The sequence below is a fragment of the Pelophylax lessonae genome, assembly GCF_965119305.1.
Source record: "Pelophylax lessonae genome assembly, chromosome: 9".
NCBI classification, from domain to species: Eukaryota; Metazoa; Chordata; class Amphibia; order Anura; family Ranidae; genus Pelophylax; species Pelophylax lessonae.
The window spans coordinates 160,406,757-160,421,346 of NC_138776.1; the positions used below are offsets into that span (position 1 = coordinate 160,406,757).

At 43.6% G+C, this 14,590-nt stretch overlaps 1 protein-coding gene across 2 annotated transcripts in view; it reads right to left on the reverse strand.

The window, feature by feature from the left end:
- The window catches only part of CDH23 (cadherin related 23), a 1,628,602-nt gene that overhangs the window by 510,694 nt on the left and 1,103,318 nt on the right, over positions 1 to 14,590 (reverse strand). For both annotated transcript variants that reach the window (XM_082268007.1, XM_082268006.1), the window contains exons 23-25: positions 4,062 to 4,207; positions 3,059 to 3,278; positions 1,807 to 1,959 (exon numbers count right to left, since the gene is read on the reverse strand). In XM_082268007.1, coding sequence (XP_082124133.1) covers positions 1,807 to 1,959; positions 3,059 to 3,278; positions 4,062 to 4,207 — 519 coding nt within the window. The remainder of the gene's footprint in view (positions 1 to 1,806; positions 1,960 to 3,058; positions 3,279 to 4,061; positions 4,208 to 14,590) is intronic.

The window sequence follows — 14,590 nt, forward strand, 5'->3', positions numbered from 1 at the left end:
ATTGTTCAGTCCCATACAGCCACAGTATATTTCAACGTGCCACAGACTTTGTACAGGGCTGGAAGCCTCATCTGTACCAACTGGGGGCACTTAAAACTTAAAACATGGGATTGAATGCACACAGGCTAAACACCTAATGTGCAAGTAGCCTAATTCAGAAGCTGACTACCAGACCTCCATACTTTCTATATTTTTTAAAAGTAAAGCAATATAAACTGTTCCCATCTGAGTCTGACAAGGCCCTTTGATTTCTTACTACTTCCTACCTACCTTATCTATCTCTGCCTGTGATGCCTGTTGCTTTATGTGAATAAAGGACATGCTTATCACTATACCAAGGTGTGCTGGTGAAGATCCATATTTTCCTCTGCTTGGGACGTTAATCAATGTCTCTGCTAATCAAATTATTGGTTTGATTTTCTCTTCTTCAGCTCACAGGTTGAACAAGAGAAGATCACATTTTTTCTCCCATTTACGTTAAATACAATGGACAAAGGAATTTCTAATCCTGGCTATTGTATTTAGGAGCCATGGTCTCCACTGCTGCCTGAATACAGTGGTGTTACTGAACAGCGACTACTTCTGATAGAATCCAGTCACTGTTCAACTGATATTTTTCCACCTGTGTCAGTAGATTTTTACATCAATTGTTTGTTGTTTTTCTAAGCTACAGAGCCCAATGTGCCCATATGCCCACTAAAAAATATGTAAATATGTGTAATTTTTATGTATATGTAAATATGTAATTTTTTAGTGGGTATGGGCCCAATGTGCCCATACCCACTAAAAAATTACATATTTCTGGTTTTCAGTATTGTACTGATTTTGGATGTGTGTGGATAGACTTCTGGTTATGTCAGTATTGTACTTATTGTATCTCTGAGGACATGGTTTTCAGTGTGTCAGTATGGTCCTGATTGTGACTCTGAGAACCTGTTTCTAGTTGAAGGATGTGTGTGGATAGACTTCTGGTGAAGTCAGTATTGTTTTTATTGTATCTCTGAGGACATGGTTTTGAGTGTGTCAGTATGGTCCTGATTTGTGACTGTGAGAACATGTTTCTAGTTGAATGATGTGCAGGGCTGGTGCTAGACTATCTTGCACCCTAGACAAGACCAGCTACTTGCGGACACCCCCCCCCCTAAAATAAAAAATACCTGTACACATTGCCACCTTTCTTGTACATAATGCCCCCTTTTAACACTACACTCTGCTACATCCCTTTCCTGCACACACTGCCCCTCTTTAACCCTACACCCCCTTCATATACACACTGCCACCTTTAACCCCACACACCCCTTTATATACAAGGTGCCCCCCCTCTCTAGAGGTGACATCCACCGGGGATGAGGAGGTGAAAGGAGAGGAAAGTCTCACTGGCCATGGCTGTGCCCTAGGTGGTAGTGCGCCCTAGGCGGCCGCCTAGTTTGCCTAGTGGTAGCACCGGCCCTGAGGATGTGTGTGGATAGACTTCTGGTTATGTCAGTATTGTACTTATTGTATCTCTGAGGACATGGTTTTGAGTGTGTCAGTATGGTCCTGATTGTGACTCTGGAAACATGTTTCTAGTTGTGTTGGTACAGTGCTGATTGTGTTGCTGTGGACATATTTCTGTTTGTGTCAGGATGGTACTGACTGCATATATGCTGACATGTTTCTGCTTGTCATTATGGTACCATTTGTATCTTTGTGGGTACATTTCTGGTTGTGTTAGTTTACTAGAGATCTAGTCTAATGAGATTCCATCGTAACTTTCTTTGCTTGTCCAAATCTAATCAATATGAAATTTGTTTTAGTTTTCAGTACCGGTTATGAAATAGCTCAGCTCTGCATTGAGTCCAGTATCAGCATCTGAGCAGTTCAGGCGTGCCACAATGTAATCTCGCGGTACATTTTCAGCCAGTGAGATATTGTACAGAGTTGGAAAAAAAGTTGGACTCTCATCATTGACATCCAGCACTAAAGAGAGAACAAACAGAAATAAATGATTATGCTCTTTTATTAACACAGTGAGGTTAACACTTCTCAAACAAACTTTATACACACAGGACAATAAAGGAAACCGGTATTTAAAAATAGCAAGGCAACAAATAATCAATACCTAATTCACAGTGAGATAGAACAAACAGATTTGTGTAAAAATCTCACCTTAACCATGCACTTTATAGAAATGTCCTACTTATGTACTACATACATCTACAGAAAAAAAAGCCAACTATGCTTACAATAAATACACTGGGGCTCAGTAACTGTGGATTTTTTTTTTTTTTTTAATCTGTACTACAAAATTAAAACCAGAATCTGCTTGTTGCCCTGAGCTCTCCCTCAAATTCCATGACATTGATTTGAATTTGAATTTGAATTGAAGAATTTAGTTCCATCTGCTGGGCCAAGCATAATGGCTCCTTGCTAACAACCATAAATGAATGTAAAGCTCAAGGAAACTTGTCTGTTGAATGTTTTACAACACACATTACATAATGTTAAAGTGTGCCTCCTCCAATGTCTTTATGTTCATTCAGGATAAAAAATGACCACCTAGTGGGCCAGGAAACCCACCAATTGTAAACCCACCAATTGTTAAGGCAAATTCTGAGTTTAACATAATGTGGAGTTCAAGGCCACCCCTACTACACCTGCCATATATAGTGCAGGCAGCCTAACAAAAGGTGCTGTGTTATAATATGTGAATGTGGTGGTGGTGGTGCTGCCGGTGGTGATGGTGTTGGGGGGTGCTGGAGAGCAATCCTTGACATTCCTAAAAGTCTACATTTACATAAAAATTCTGGGTTCTTGTGGATCAACAGAGGCATTCACACATTTCCTAACACCACGTACATGCATTAGAATGGCACTGCCAATATATAATTATTGTATAAAAAGATTATTATTTTGTTTAAATCCAGTAACCTGTGTAACATAATTCATTTAATTAAAGTAGTAGAAAGATACAGGAGCCTCTACTAACAAACATGGAGTGCAATGTGTGATACATCTTTTCTTGATTTTATGAGAAGAATTACATATGGAAACCATGATAAAGTTAACTGGGAATTACCACGAACTGTAAGAGTGCTGGTAGAGCTCTTGGATGGTGATCCAGCATCACTGGCAACTACTCTCAGGTAATACTCGTTGATCCTTTCTCGATCCAGTATGGTTGTTGAGGTAACCAGTCCAGTTGTGTTATTTATGACAAAGTCCATACGTGGCGTTCCAACACGCATCTGATATGTCACTTGTCCATTCAGACCTTCGTCAAGATCTATAGCTACCACCTATAGGTAAAAAGGCAAAATTCATTTTTAAGATACAGTAACTGCGTTAACAGTGTTGTGTTTAAGGCCAATTATGAAAGGTGAGATATAGAAAAATATCAACTTCAGACAGCCACACTCCATTAGCCACTTTTATTATGCAAAAGGTCCTTAAAAAAACCATCAGTCACAGTGGAAATAGGGGGAAAAGGCTGCTGACGTGTTTCACGCTGAACTAGCACTAATAACACATACACTCTTCTCGTCAGCTTACTGATATAAGAGGATGATGATATCACACGCAGGGGAATATAATTAGCAGATTAAAGGATGATTTCTGTGTTTTGAGGACTTTTTGCATAAAAAAGATTGCTACTGGGGTGCAGCTTTCCAGAGTTTTTATTTTTCTATACTGCACAGTTACAAACTGGAACCCGGGGAATGTGACTGGTGTGGACTGACCTGAAACAGTGTTTATTTTCATGCCAGGAAAGGTGATAATTTAGAATAAGGTGACATAGTATGAGGCACTCACCTTGTCTCATGACCCCTCACCAGCATCTTGTCAGTATGTGAATACTCTGCATCCCTGTTCTGTGACCCTAGTGTCTTCTCAAACAAAACTGTCTGTGACTGAAGCAGGGGTGCTTTTTGACAGGGCGTAGCTTTCAACCAGCAGGATGAAGCAGGACTGTTGTTGCTGTTTTAGAAACCTAGGAATGTTCCCCGTAATCTCTTGTGGATGCAAAATTGCTAATTTATATTACTTTCAAATGTATTATGCTGAAACACAACAGACATTACCTGAAATACAGAAGCCCCAACAGATGTGCCTTCCAGCACCTCAGCAATGAATGGTTGATTCTGAAATGTTGGATCATTATCATTTAGATCCAGCAAATTTACAAAAACTGTTGCACTGCTTGTGGCTCGGAGAGGTGGTGTTCCTCCTATAAAATTTTAAAACAAATAACAATCATTTAATAATGTAAAACACTACTTAGGTATTTGTTTACATGTAACGCATTTTACTTTCCCTTCCAGTGTATGGCAATATACTTAATGTAGGCCTTTTTCATGCAGGTGCTAGATGCAAAGACTAAAAAATACAAAGAACTTTCCTAACTTAAGGCTGCATTCTGCTTAACAGTCAATTAATTTACTGGCAGGAAGCATAACCACGGAAGAAATACAAGAGAAGGAGCCCATAGTTTCTATTATATGTCAAACATTACTGGCAATAATGAAAGCCAGTTTGGACCAATTGCCAGTAATTTGCTTGGGGGAGTCTACTATGGCAGCACTACTTTAATATATCGCCACTGCATACCAACATGGACAGGAAGAACAGAGTATAACTATAGAACAGCAAGAAAACTGGCCTTTGGTACAGATCGGAATGTTAGATGAAAATAATGTCAGGAAAGAGAGAACCCCCTCTGATCCAGTGTGAATTATTGCCCAGTATGGAGGACAATGGACAATGGAATGAGGTGAAAAACGTACTCGGCAGATATTGGCACATATTAACACTCTGTCCCCATATGGCCGAGATAGTTGGGTCAAGAATCCTGGATGGTAGGCTAGTGGGCAAAAAATATATAAATTACTTTCTGGTACATTCAGAGTTTCAGAAAAAAGTCAGTTGAGAACTGGCTAATCTAAACTTTTAAACTCAAACAAATGGGATACTTCCATGCAGTCATTGCCAGATTTACTCCCACATTGAGAAAACTGCTGTTTTAACCAACGGTGATGGATCCTTGACATATAAAATTCAGCATTTAATAGTTTCTCTACTAGTCATTTGATATATACTGGATTGCCCCTGCAAGCACTTCTATATGGGCCAAACCAAGTTACTGCTGAGGGTCAGCATTGGTGAGCACATCAGGAGCATTAAATGATAAAGATGAGGATAATCCTCTTGTACAGCACTTCATGGAAAAACATGTTGGCCACCAAGAGGACTATATGTTAAAGGAATTGATGCCATACATTTATCAAGGGAGATCTTAATACAGTACTCCTATGTAGAGGTGTACCGAACTGTTCGCCGGCGGACAGTTCCCGGCGAACTTAGCATGTTCGCGTTCGCCGCTGCGGGCGAACATATGCGATGTTCGGTCCGCCCCCTATAATACATCATTGAGGCAAACTTTGACCCTGAACTTCACAGTCAGCAGGCACATTTTCAGCCAATCAGCATACCTCCCTCCCACACCCTCCCACCTCCTATAAATAAGCAAGGGCAGCATCCATCTTAGATCATTCTGAAGCAGTGTGTTAGTGAGAGCAGGGAGAGTGTTGCTGCTGCTGCTGTTAATAGCTAGGGACAGTTGTTAGTCAGTGTTCCTGGTCTTGCTAGTCAGTGTTGTTGGTCCACTACTGCTGTCCTGACAGCACCCCAAAAAGCCCTTCTAAGGGCTGGAATTTGTGTAATTTTTTTATATATATATATATATATCTAGTGTCCCCAAAAGCCCTTTTAAGGGCTGGTAATTGAGTATTTTTTTTTATTTATATATATATATATATATATATATATATATATATATATATATATATCTATTGTACACTGCAGTTGCCTGCCCGCTGTGTGTGAGAGGCCACAGACCCACCACAGACTGTACTGTGTGCACACCACACTAATTTCGGGTGGCACAGGCACAGTTCCTTGCATTTTAAAAAATATTTTTTTTTTTCCTCTGTCATAATTGCAGTGAGTGCTGTGTCAGGTCCACAGAGTGCACTGTACCCACTGCAGTGCACTGCCCACCACTGATATATATACGGTGGCACAGCATCTTGTTGCAAATTGAAAAAAAAAAATATTTTTTATTATTGCAGTTGCCTGGGCTGCCAGTGACTGTCAGGTCCACAGAGTGTACTGTGCCCACTGTAGTGCCACTGCGTGCCCACCCGCCACTGATATATATATACGGTGGCACAGCAGCTTGCAAAGTAAAAATATATATATTTTTTTTATAATTGCAGTTGCCTGGGTGCCAGTGACTGTCAGGTCCACAGAGTGTACTGTGCCCACTGCAGTGCCACTGCCCACCCACCACTGATATATACGGTGGCAGGCATGACTTTTTTTGGATTAGTGTCTGGGGGGGTCTAAAAAGCGTACCTGTGAAGTTTCAGCTCTGTAGCATGTCCAGAACCAGAAAAAAAATATCATATAGGTGTAAAAGGGGTTCCCACCATCCCTGCTCTACTGAAAAATGATCTTTTTTTCTGGTTCTGGACATGCTACAGAGCTGAAACTTCACAGGTACACTGTTCACAGGTACACTTTTTAGACCCCCTAGACACCAAATCACACAAAAAAAAGTTCTTAAAAATTGTCATTTTTGATAGAGAGCCAATTATTGGAAAAATTAAAAAGAAAAAAAAAAACGTAAAAAAAAAAAAATTTCTTTGTATTTATTGTCTGGGGGGTCTAAAAAGCGTACCTGTGAAGTTTCAGCTCTGTAGCATGTCCAGAACCAGAAAAAAAGATCATATAGGTGTAAAAGGGGTTCCCACCATCCCTGCTCTACTGAAAAATGATCTTTTTTTCTGGTTCTGGACATGCTACAGAGCTGAAACTTCACAGGTACACTTTTTAGACCCCCTAAACACTAAATCACACAAAAAAGTTCTTAAAAATTGTCATTTTTGATAGAGAGCCAATTATTGGAAAAATTAAAAAAAAAAAAAAACTTAAAAAAAAAAAATTCTTTGTATTTATTGTCTGGGGGGTCTAAAAAGCGTACCTGTGAATTTTCAGCTCTGTAGCATGTCCAGAACCAGAAAAAAAGATCATATAGGTGTAAAAGGGGTTCCCACCATCCCTGCTCTACTGAAAAATGATCTTTTTTTCTGGTTCTGGACATGCTACAGAGCTGAAACTTCACAGGTACACTTTTTAGACCCCCTAGACACCAAATCACACAAAAACGTTCTTAAAAATTGTCATTTTTGATAGAGAGCCAATTATTGGAAAACTTAAAAAAAAAAAAAAACTTAAAAAAAAAAAAAAAAATTCTTTGGATTTATTGTCTGGGGGGGTCTAAAAAGTGTACCTGTGAACAGTGGCGGCTGGTGCTCAAAATTATTGGGGGGGGGGGCGCAAAAAGAAAAATGTAATAGGTATTGCTTTGCGCCAAAAAACGCAGTAAAAAAATTGCGTGACTTTGAAGCTGTGCCCCCTTCAATGCAATAAACACTGTGCTGTGCCCCCTTCAATGCAATAAACACTCTGCTGTGCCCCCTTCAATGCAATGAACACTGTGCTGTGCCCCCTTCAATGCAATGAACACTGTGCTGTGCCCCCTTCAATGCAATGAACACTGTGCTGTGCCCCCTTCAATGCAATAAACACTGTGCTGTGCCCCCTTCAATGCAATAAACACTGTGCTGTGCCCCCTTCAATGCAATGAACACTGTGCTGTGCCCCCTTCAATGCAATGAACACTGTGCTGTGCCCCCTTCAATGCAATGAACACTGTGCTGTGCCCCCTTCAATGCAATAAACACTGTGCTGTGCCCCCTTCAATGCAATGAACACTGTGCTGTGCCCCCTTCAATGCAATGAACACTGTGCTGTGCCCCTTCAATGCAATAAACACTGTGCTGTGCCCCCTTCAATGCAATAAACACTGTGCTGTGCCCCCTTCAATGCAATAAACACTGTGCTGTGCCCCCTTCAATGCAATGAACACTGTGCTGTGCCCCCTTCAATGCAATAAACACTGTGCTGTGCCCCCTTCAATGCAATAAACACTGTGCTGTGCCCCCTTCAATGCAATGAACACTGTGCTGTGCCCCCTTCAATGCAATAAACACTGTGCTGTGCCCCCTTCAATGCAATAAACACTGTGCTGTGCCCCCTTCAATGCAATAAACACTGTGCTGTGCCCCCTTCAATGCAATGAACACTGTGCTGTGCCCCCTTCAATGCAATGAACACTGTGCTGTGCCCCCTTCAATGCAATGAACACTATGCTGTGCCCCCTTCAATGCAATGAACACTGTGCTGTGCCCCCTTCAATGCAATGAACACTGTGCTGTGCCCCCTTCAATGCAATAAACACTGTGCTGTGCCCCCTTCAATGCAATGAACACTATGCTGTGCCCCCACAATGCAGATTTCAGCGTGCATGCCCCTTTCAATGCTGAGCGCCACAGCATTGTCCCCAATCACTGCAGAGCGCCACAGCATTGTCCCCAATGATTGCATAGTGCCCACAGCATTGTCTCCCAATGATTGCAGAGTGCCCACAGCATTGTCCCCCAATGATTGCAGAGTGCCACAGCATTGTACCCCAATGATTGCAGAGTGCCCACAGCATTGTACCCCAATGATTGCAGAGTGCCACAGAATTGTACCCCAATGATTGCAGAGTGCCCACAGCATTGTACCCCAATGATTGCAGAGTGCCACAGAATTGTACCCCAATGATTGCAGAGTGCCACAGAATTGTACCCCAATGATTGCAGAGTGCCCACAGCATTGTACCCCAATGATTGCAGAGTGCCCACAGCATTGTACCCTAATGATTGCAGAGTGCCACAGAATTGTACCCCAATGGTTGCAGAGGGCCACAGAATTGTACCCCAATGATTGCAGAGTGCCAACAGCATTGTACCCCAATGATTGCAGAGTGCCATAGAATTGTACCCCAATGATTGCAGAGTGCCACAGCATTGTACCCCAATGATTGCAGAGTGCCACAGCATTGTACCCCAATGATTGCAGAGTGCCCACAGCATTGTACCCCAATAAATGCAGAGTGCCCACAGCATTGTACCCCAATGATTGCAGAGTGCCACAGCATTGTACCCCAATGATTGCAGAGTGCCCACAGCATTGTACCCCAATAAATGCAGAGTGCCCACAGCATTGTACCCCAATAAATTCAGAGTGCCCACAGCATTGTACCCCAATGATTGCAGAGTGCCACAGCATTGTACCCCAATAAATGAAGAGTGCCCACAGCATTGTACCCCAATAAATGCAGAGTGCCCACAGCATTGTACCCCAATGATTGCAGAGTGCCCACAGCATTGTACCCCAATAAATGCAGAGTGCCCACAGCATTGTACCCCAATAAATGCAGAGTGCCCACAGCATTGTACCCCAATGATTGCAGAGTGCCCACAGCATTGTCCCCCAATCAATGCAGAGACCAGCGTGCGTGCTCCCTTCAATTTAATGCACTTACCTGGCGGCGGCGGCGGGTTCTTAACTCCTCGATCCAGTCCATCCTCTCTGCGGCAGCGGCGGCGGGAAGGTGAGCGGCTTCTCCCTCGTCCTCCGAGCAGCGGTGACGGTGAGTGACTGACTCACGCACCGGCACCGCCCCCATTGTGACTTCAGGGATCAGATGTCCTGGATGAGGATTGGTCCAGGCTGGAGACTGGACCAATCACAGCCAGGATATCAGAAAGTGGGGGTGTCCAATCGCAAAGACTTGCGCTCGGGTTACGCCCCCAGAAGGCAGCCGATCGGCGCCTCTTCTGGGACGTAAACCCCACCCCCCCTAGCCACCACTTCCATTACAGAGGCCGGTGAACCCAATTTTTTTTTGTAAAACTTTATTTGTTCGCTTTGTCATTTTTTTTTTCCTTTTTTTAGGGGTAGGGGGGCGGCGCCCTGGCGCAACCTATGCACGGGCCGCCACTGCCTGTGAAGTTTCAGCTCTGTAGCATGTCCAGAACCAGAAAAAAAATAGGGTTAGGGCTAGGGTTAGGGTTAGGGTTAGGGCTAGGGTTAGGGTCAGGGCTAAGGTTAGGGTTATTTTTAGTGCTTAGGGTTAGAGGGTTAGAGTTAGAGGGGTAGGGGTAGGGCTACTAACTCTAACCCTAAGTATCTCACCGTAACCCTAACCCTAGCCCCTAACACTAAACCTAACCCTAACCCTCTAACCATAACCCTAACCCTCTAACCTTAACCCTAACCCTCTAAGCCTAGCCATAAAAATAACCCTAACCCTAACCCTAGCCCTAACCCTAATTCGTAATTTTTTCTGGTTCCGGACATGCTACAGAGCTGAAACTTCACACGTACACCTTTTTAGACCCCCCAGATGCTAAATCCAAAGAAATTTCTTATTTTTATTTTTTTTTTAATTTTTCCAATAATTGGCTCTCTAACAAAAAATTACAATTTTTAAGAACTGTTTTTGTGTGATTCAGTGTCTGGGGGTCTAAAAAGTGTACCTGTGAAGTTTCAGCTCTGTAGCATGTCCAGAACCAGAAAAAAATTAGAATTAGGTTTAGGGTTAGGGCTAGGGTTAGGGTTAGGGCTAGGGTTAGGGTTATTTTTAGTGCTTAGGCTTAGACGGTTAGGGTTAGAGGCGTAGGGGTAGGGTTACTAACTCTAACCCTAAGTATCTCACCGTAACCCTAACCCTAGCCCCTAACACTAAACCTAACCCTAACCCTTAAAGCCCAGTTCCTGTCCCATTTTGGTCGGTTCTGGTCTGTTTGCGGTTGTTTGCGGTGCGTTAAACTGTGAAGCGGGCGTAACTCTTACACTACCTGATCGATACAACATCATACCTGATCGTATACACACACTGGATGTTTTAAAGCATGTTATTCCAAACAATTTAGGAATGTTAGGTGATTTATGCCCTTTATGGAATAAAACCCGACTCTGCGTCAACTACGTAATTTTCCATGGGAGTTTTGCCATGGATCCCCCTCCGGCATGCCACAGTCCAGGTGTTTGTCCCCTTGAAACAACTTTTCCATTACTATTGTGGCCAGAAAGAGTCCCTGTGGGTTTTAAAATTCGCCTGCCTATTAAAGTCTATGGCGGTTCGCAATGTTCGCCGGTTCGCGAACATTCGCCGATGTTCGCATTCGCCGTTCGCGAACGGCGAATTTTATGTTCGCGACATCACTACTCCTATGTAAGGAAAAGATGTAGATCTTTAATGTGGACACCTTGACCCCAAAAGGTTTAAAACTGTAACTGAATTTACGGATATTTTTGGACCCCTAACTACTTGCAATGGAAGCAATATGCGTCTTTCCTTTTCCCCCCTTTCCTCTTCACCTGTTTTCACCCCTTTTTATTGCTTTTTTCCCTTAATCTTTTTTTAAAATTTAGAGGATCGCCACGTCACTGTCTAAAACCCTTATCTATTGGATGACATAGGTCAGGCATTAGGATAGATATGGCCATTAAAGTATGGTTTTTCCAATGCTGTTTGATGTTAATTAACTTGAATAGGAAGGGAGCCATCTACTGGTAAATGTATTTATTGTGAGATGAGAGGTGTTGTCTAACGGTGGGCCCTTTCTTGTACTGATGAGGCCCACGTTGATTGGTGGGAAAAATGTGTTGATGTAATTACATCATCAAATCTGGAAAGAGAGCAGATGATCACGCCCCAGCTCACTGCAGGTACTGGCATTTTCTTGCATTGATGGCTTATTGGCCGTTTGTCCAACTTTTCACAATGTAATAGCAGTCTCAATGGAACAAGAATACAACAGGAGTATATTTACTTTATAGTGTACCAAACCTGGACTTTGTGAACAGTGGTGACAGCTTCTTTCTTTCTATATGGCTTTGCCCTATCCAGAATGGCTCTTCTTTTTAAAGTCTCTAACTTACTAATAAAAAGTGTGAGCTTGGGTGACCACTTTGTCTTCTATATTTCTGCAATGGCTTTTGCTCTACTTGCTCCAAAGGCTGCTTTGTACTGTATATGTGCTAGCTATAGCAACATTGACTTGCTACTGCTGCTTGGTGATATGCTATGACTGCAACTAGAGACTGACCTTCATATACATACAAGTATCACATGGAATGCAAACTGGTTTTGATTTGAGATATAACAGGATTTTTGACTTACCGTAAAATCCATTTCTCTGATGTTCATTGACGGACACAGCTCCTGGTTTTCATAACTATTGGGTTATACTGCCCCCTACAGCAGTAGGACACTAGGCAGAAAATAATTCTGGCTACACCCATGGGCACTCCTAGGGGGTATACTCCCTCTTTCTGCTATAGCCACACAGTTTTGTTACAAGCAGTGTCAGGAGAATAACTCCACAGAGGGTCGGATGCTGTGTCCATCAATGAACATCAGAGAATTTTTTTTTTTTTTTTTGTAAGTAAAAAATCCCAATTTCTCTATCGTTCATTGACAAACGGAGCCCCTGGTGTTCATAACCATTGGGATGTCCCAAAGCAGTGTTAAACATGAGGGTTGGGAACTCCGAAAGGCTAAACGTTAGCCAACCAGGCAACAGGAGCTCAAACAAACAACTGGATCCCACTTGAAAAAAACAATACACCCTCAAAGAGGATTAGGTCCTCTTAAACAGCTGCCTGCAAAACCTTGCAGCCAAAGGAAGCATCCACAGATGCCAAAACATCCATTTGATTAAACTTTGTATAAGTGTGCACCGACGGACAGGTGGCTGTCTTGATGCACCTTGACAGGGAAAGGAGGAACCTGACCACTGATGGAATCGGCCTGAACCATCGTCTGTATGATCCATCTGAAAATAGTCGCAGAGGAATTAGACAACCCTTTTTGAGGTCTGTCCATGAGCACAAATAGAGAGTCTGACTTCCTAAAAGACTCCATAGCTTCCAGGTACACCCTAATTGCCCAGACCACATCCAAGGAATGCAAGGCAGTTTCCTTCGGATGTTTAGGCCTGGGATCCAGGGAAGGCAACATAATGTCTTCATTCAAATGAAAATCAGACACAACCTTTGGAAGGAACGACGGACAGGGGCAAAGAACCACCTTATCGCTTTGAATCACCATGATAAGGTGAACGACAGGATAACCCCGCCAGTTCCAACACCCTGCGTGCAGAGTTGATAGCCACCAAAAAGGCCACCTTCTGGGACGGTGTAACCAGGGGAATCTTCCCACTATTTTCAAAGGGAGGCTTCTGTAGAGCTAAAAGCACCAAATTAAGATCCCAAGACGGCAACGGAGCCCGCAATGGAGGGACCAAATGTTGGACACCCTGAAGAAAGGTACGCACCAGGAAGTGTGTGGCCAAAGGTCATTGGAAGAAGACCGCCAAAGCTGATACCTGGCCTTGATGGCACTCAAGGCCAACTTCTGTTCAACCCCCTGTTGAAGGAAGGTTAAGATCCGAGCTACCAAGAAGGAGCAAGGATAAACCCCAAGCGACTCACACCACGCAATGTACGTCTTCCACGAACAATGGTAGATCTTCCTAGAAGTAGATTGCCTAGCTTTCAACAGTGTATGAATCACCAATTCAGATAAACCCCTATCCTTCAGCACCTGGCATTCAACAGCCAAGCTGTCAAAGCCAGCGAGTGTAAAGCAGGATGGAAGATTAGTCCTTGTGACAGCAGATCCTCCCTGAGAGGAAGCTTCCAAGAAACGTCAGTGACCAGCCGCCCCAGATAAGCATACCAAGCACGACGAGGCCACTCCGGAGCCACTAAGATGACCAGAATCCCTTCTGTCTCGATCCTGCGTAGAAGTTCTCCTGCTTGTCAGAAGTTTGAGAGGAGGGAAGGCGTAAATCTGATGATACTGACACCACGGGGCCACCAGTGTGTCCCTTGACCGAGTCACAAACCTCTGCACCTTTCTGTTGAGCCAAGACACCAACAAATCCACCTTGGGGGTGTCCCACCGGAGACACAGCTGATGAAACATGTCTGGATGAAGGGACCACTCCCTTGGACCAATGCCTGCCGACTGAGGTAATCCGCCTGCCAATTATCCACGCTGTGAATGTGTACGGCGGAGAGGACTGGAAATAACCGTTCTGCCCACCTTAGAATGCCGGCTACCTCCAGAGCCACCAGGACACTTCTTGGTCGCCCCCTTGGTGATTGACATAAGCCACGGCTAAGGCATTGCCTTATTGAATACACACATGACAACCCTGAAGACGATCCGTCCAATGATCCAGACACAGTCTGATCGCTCAGATTTCCAAGACATTAATAGGTAGTCTGGACTCTTCCAGTGCCCAGATCCCCTGAGCAGGATGCTTCCCCGACCAGACAGGCTGGCATCCATGGTGACCACTGTCTAATACAAGGGGAGGAAGGATTTTCCCAGCCGAAACCCTGGAGAACGAAGCCACCATATCAGGGACTCCTTTGTGCCCTGACTCAGCCAGATCTGATTGTCCAAAGACTGCGGAGTTTTGTACGATTTAGTCAGAATTTCCCTTTGCAGGGACCTTGTATGGAACTGTGCACAGGGATCCGCCTAGAAGGTAGACACCATCAGGCCCAGCACCCGCATGCAAGTCCGGAGGGACGACTATCTGTTGGACAGCAGGAGGCAAATTGCAGCCTGTAATTTCTG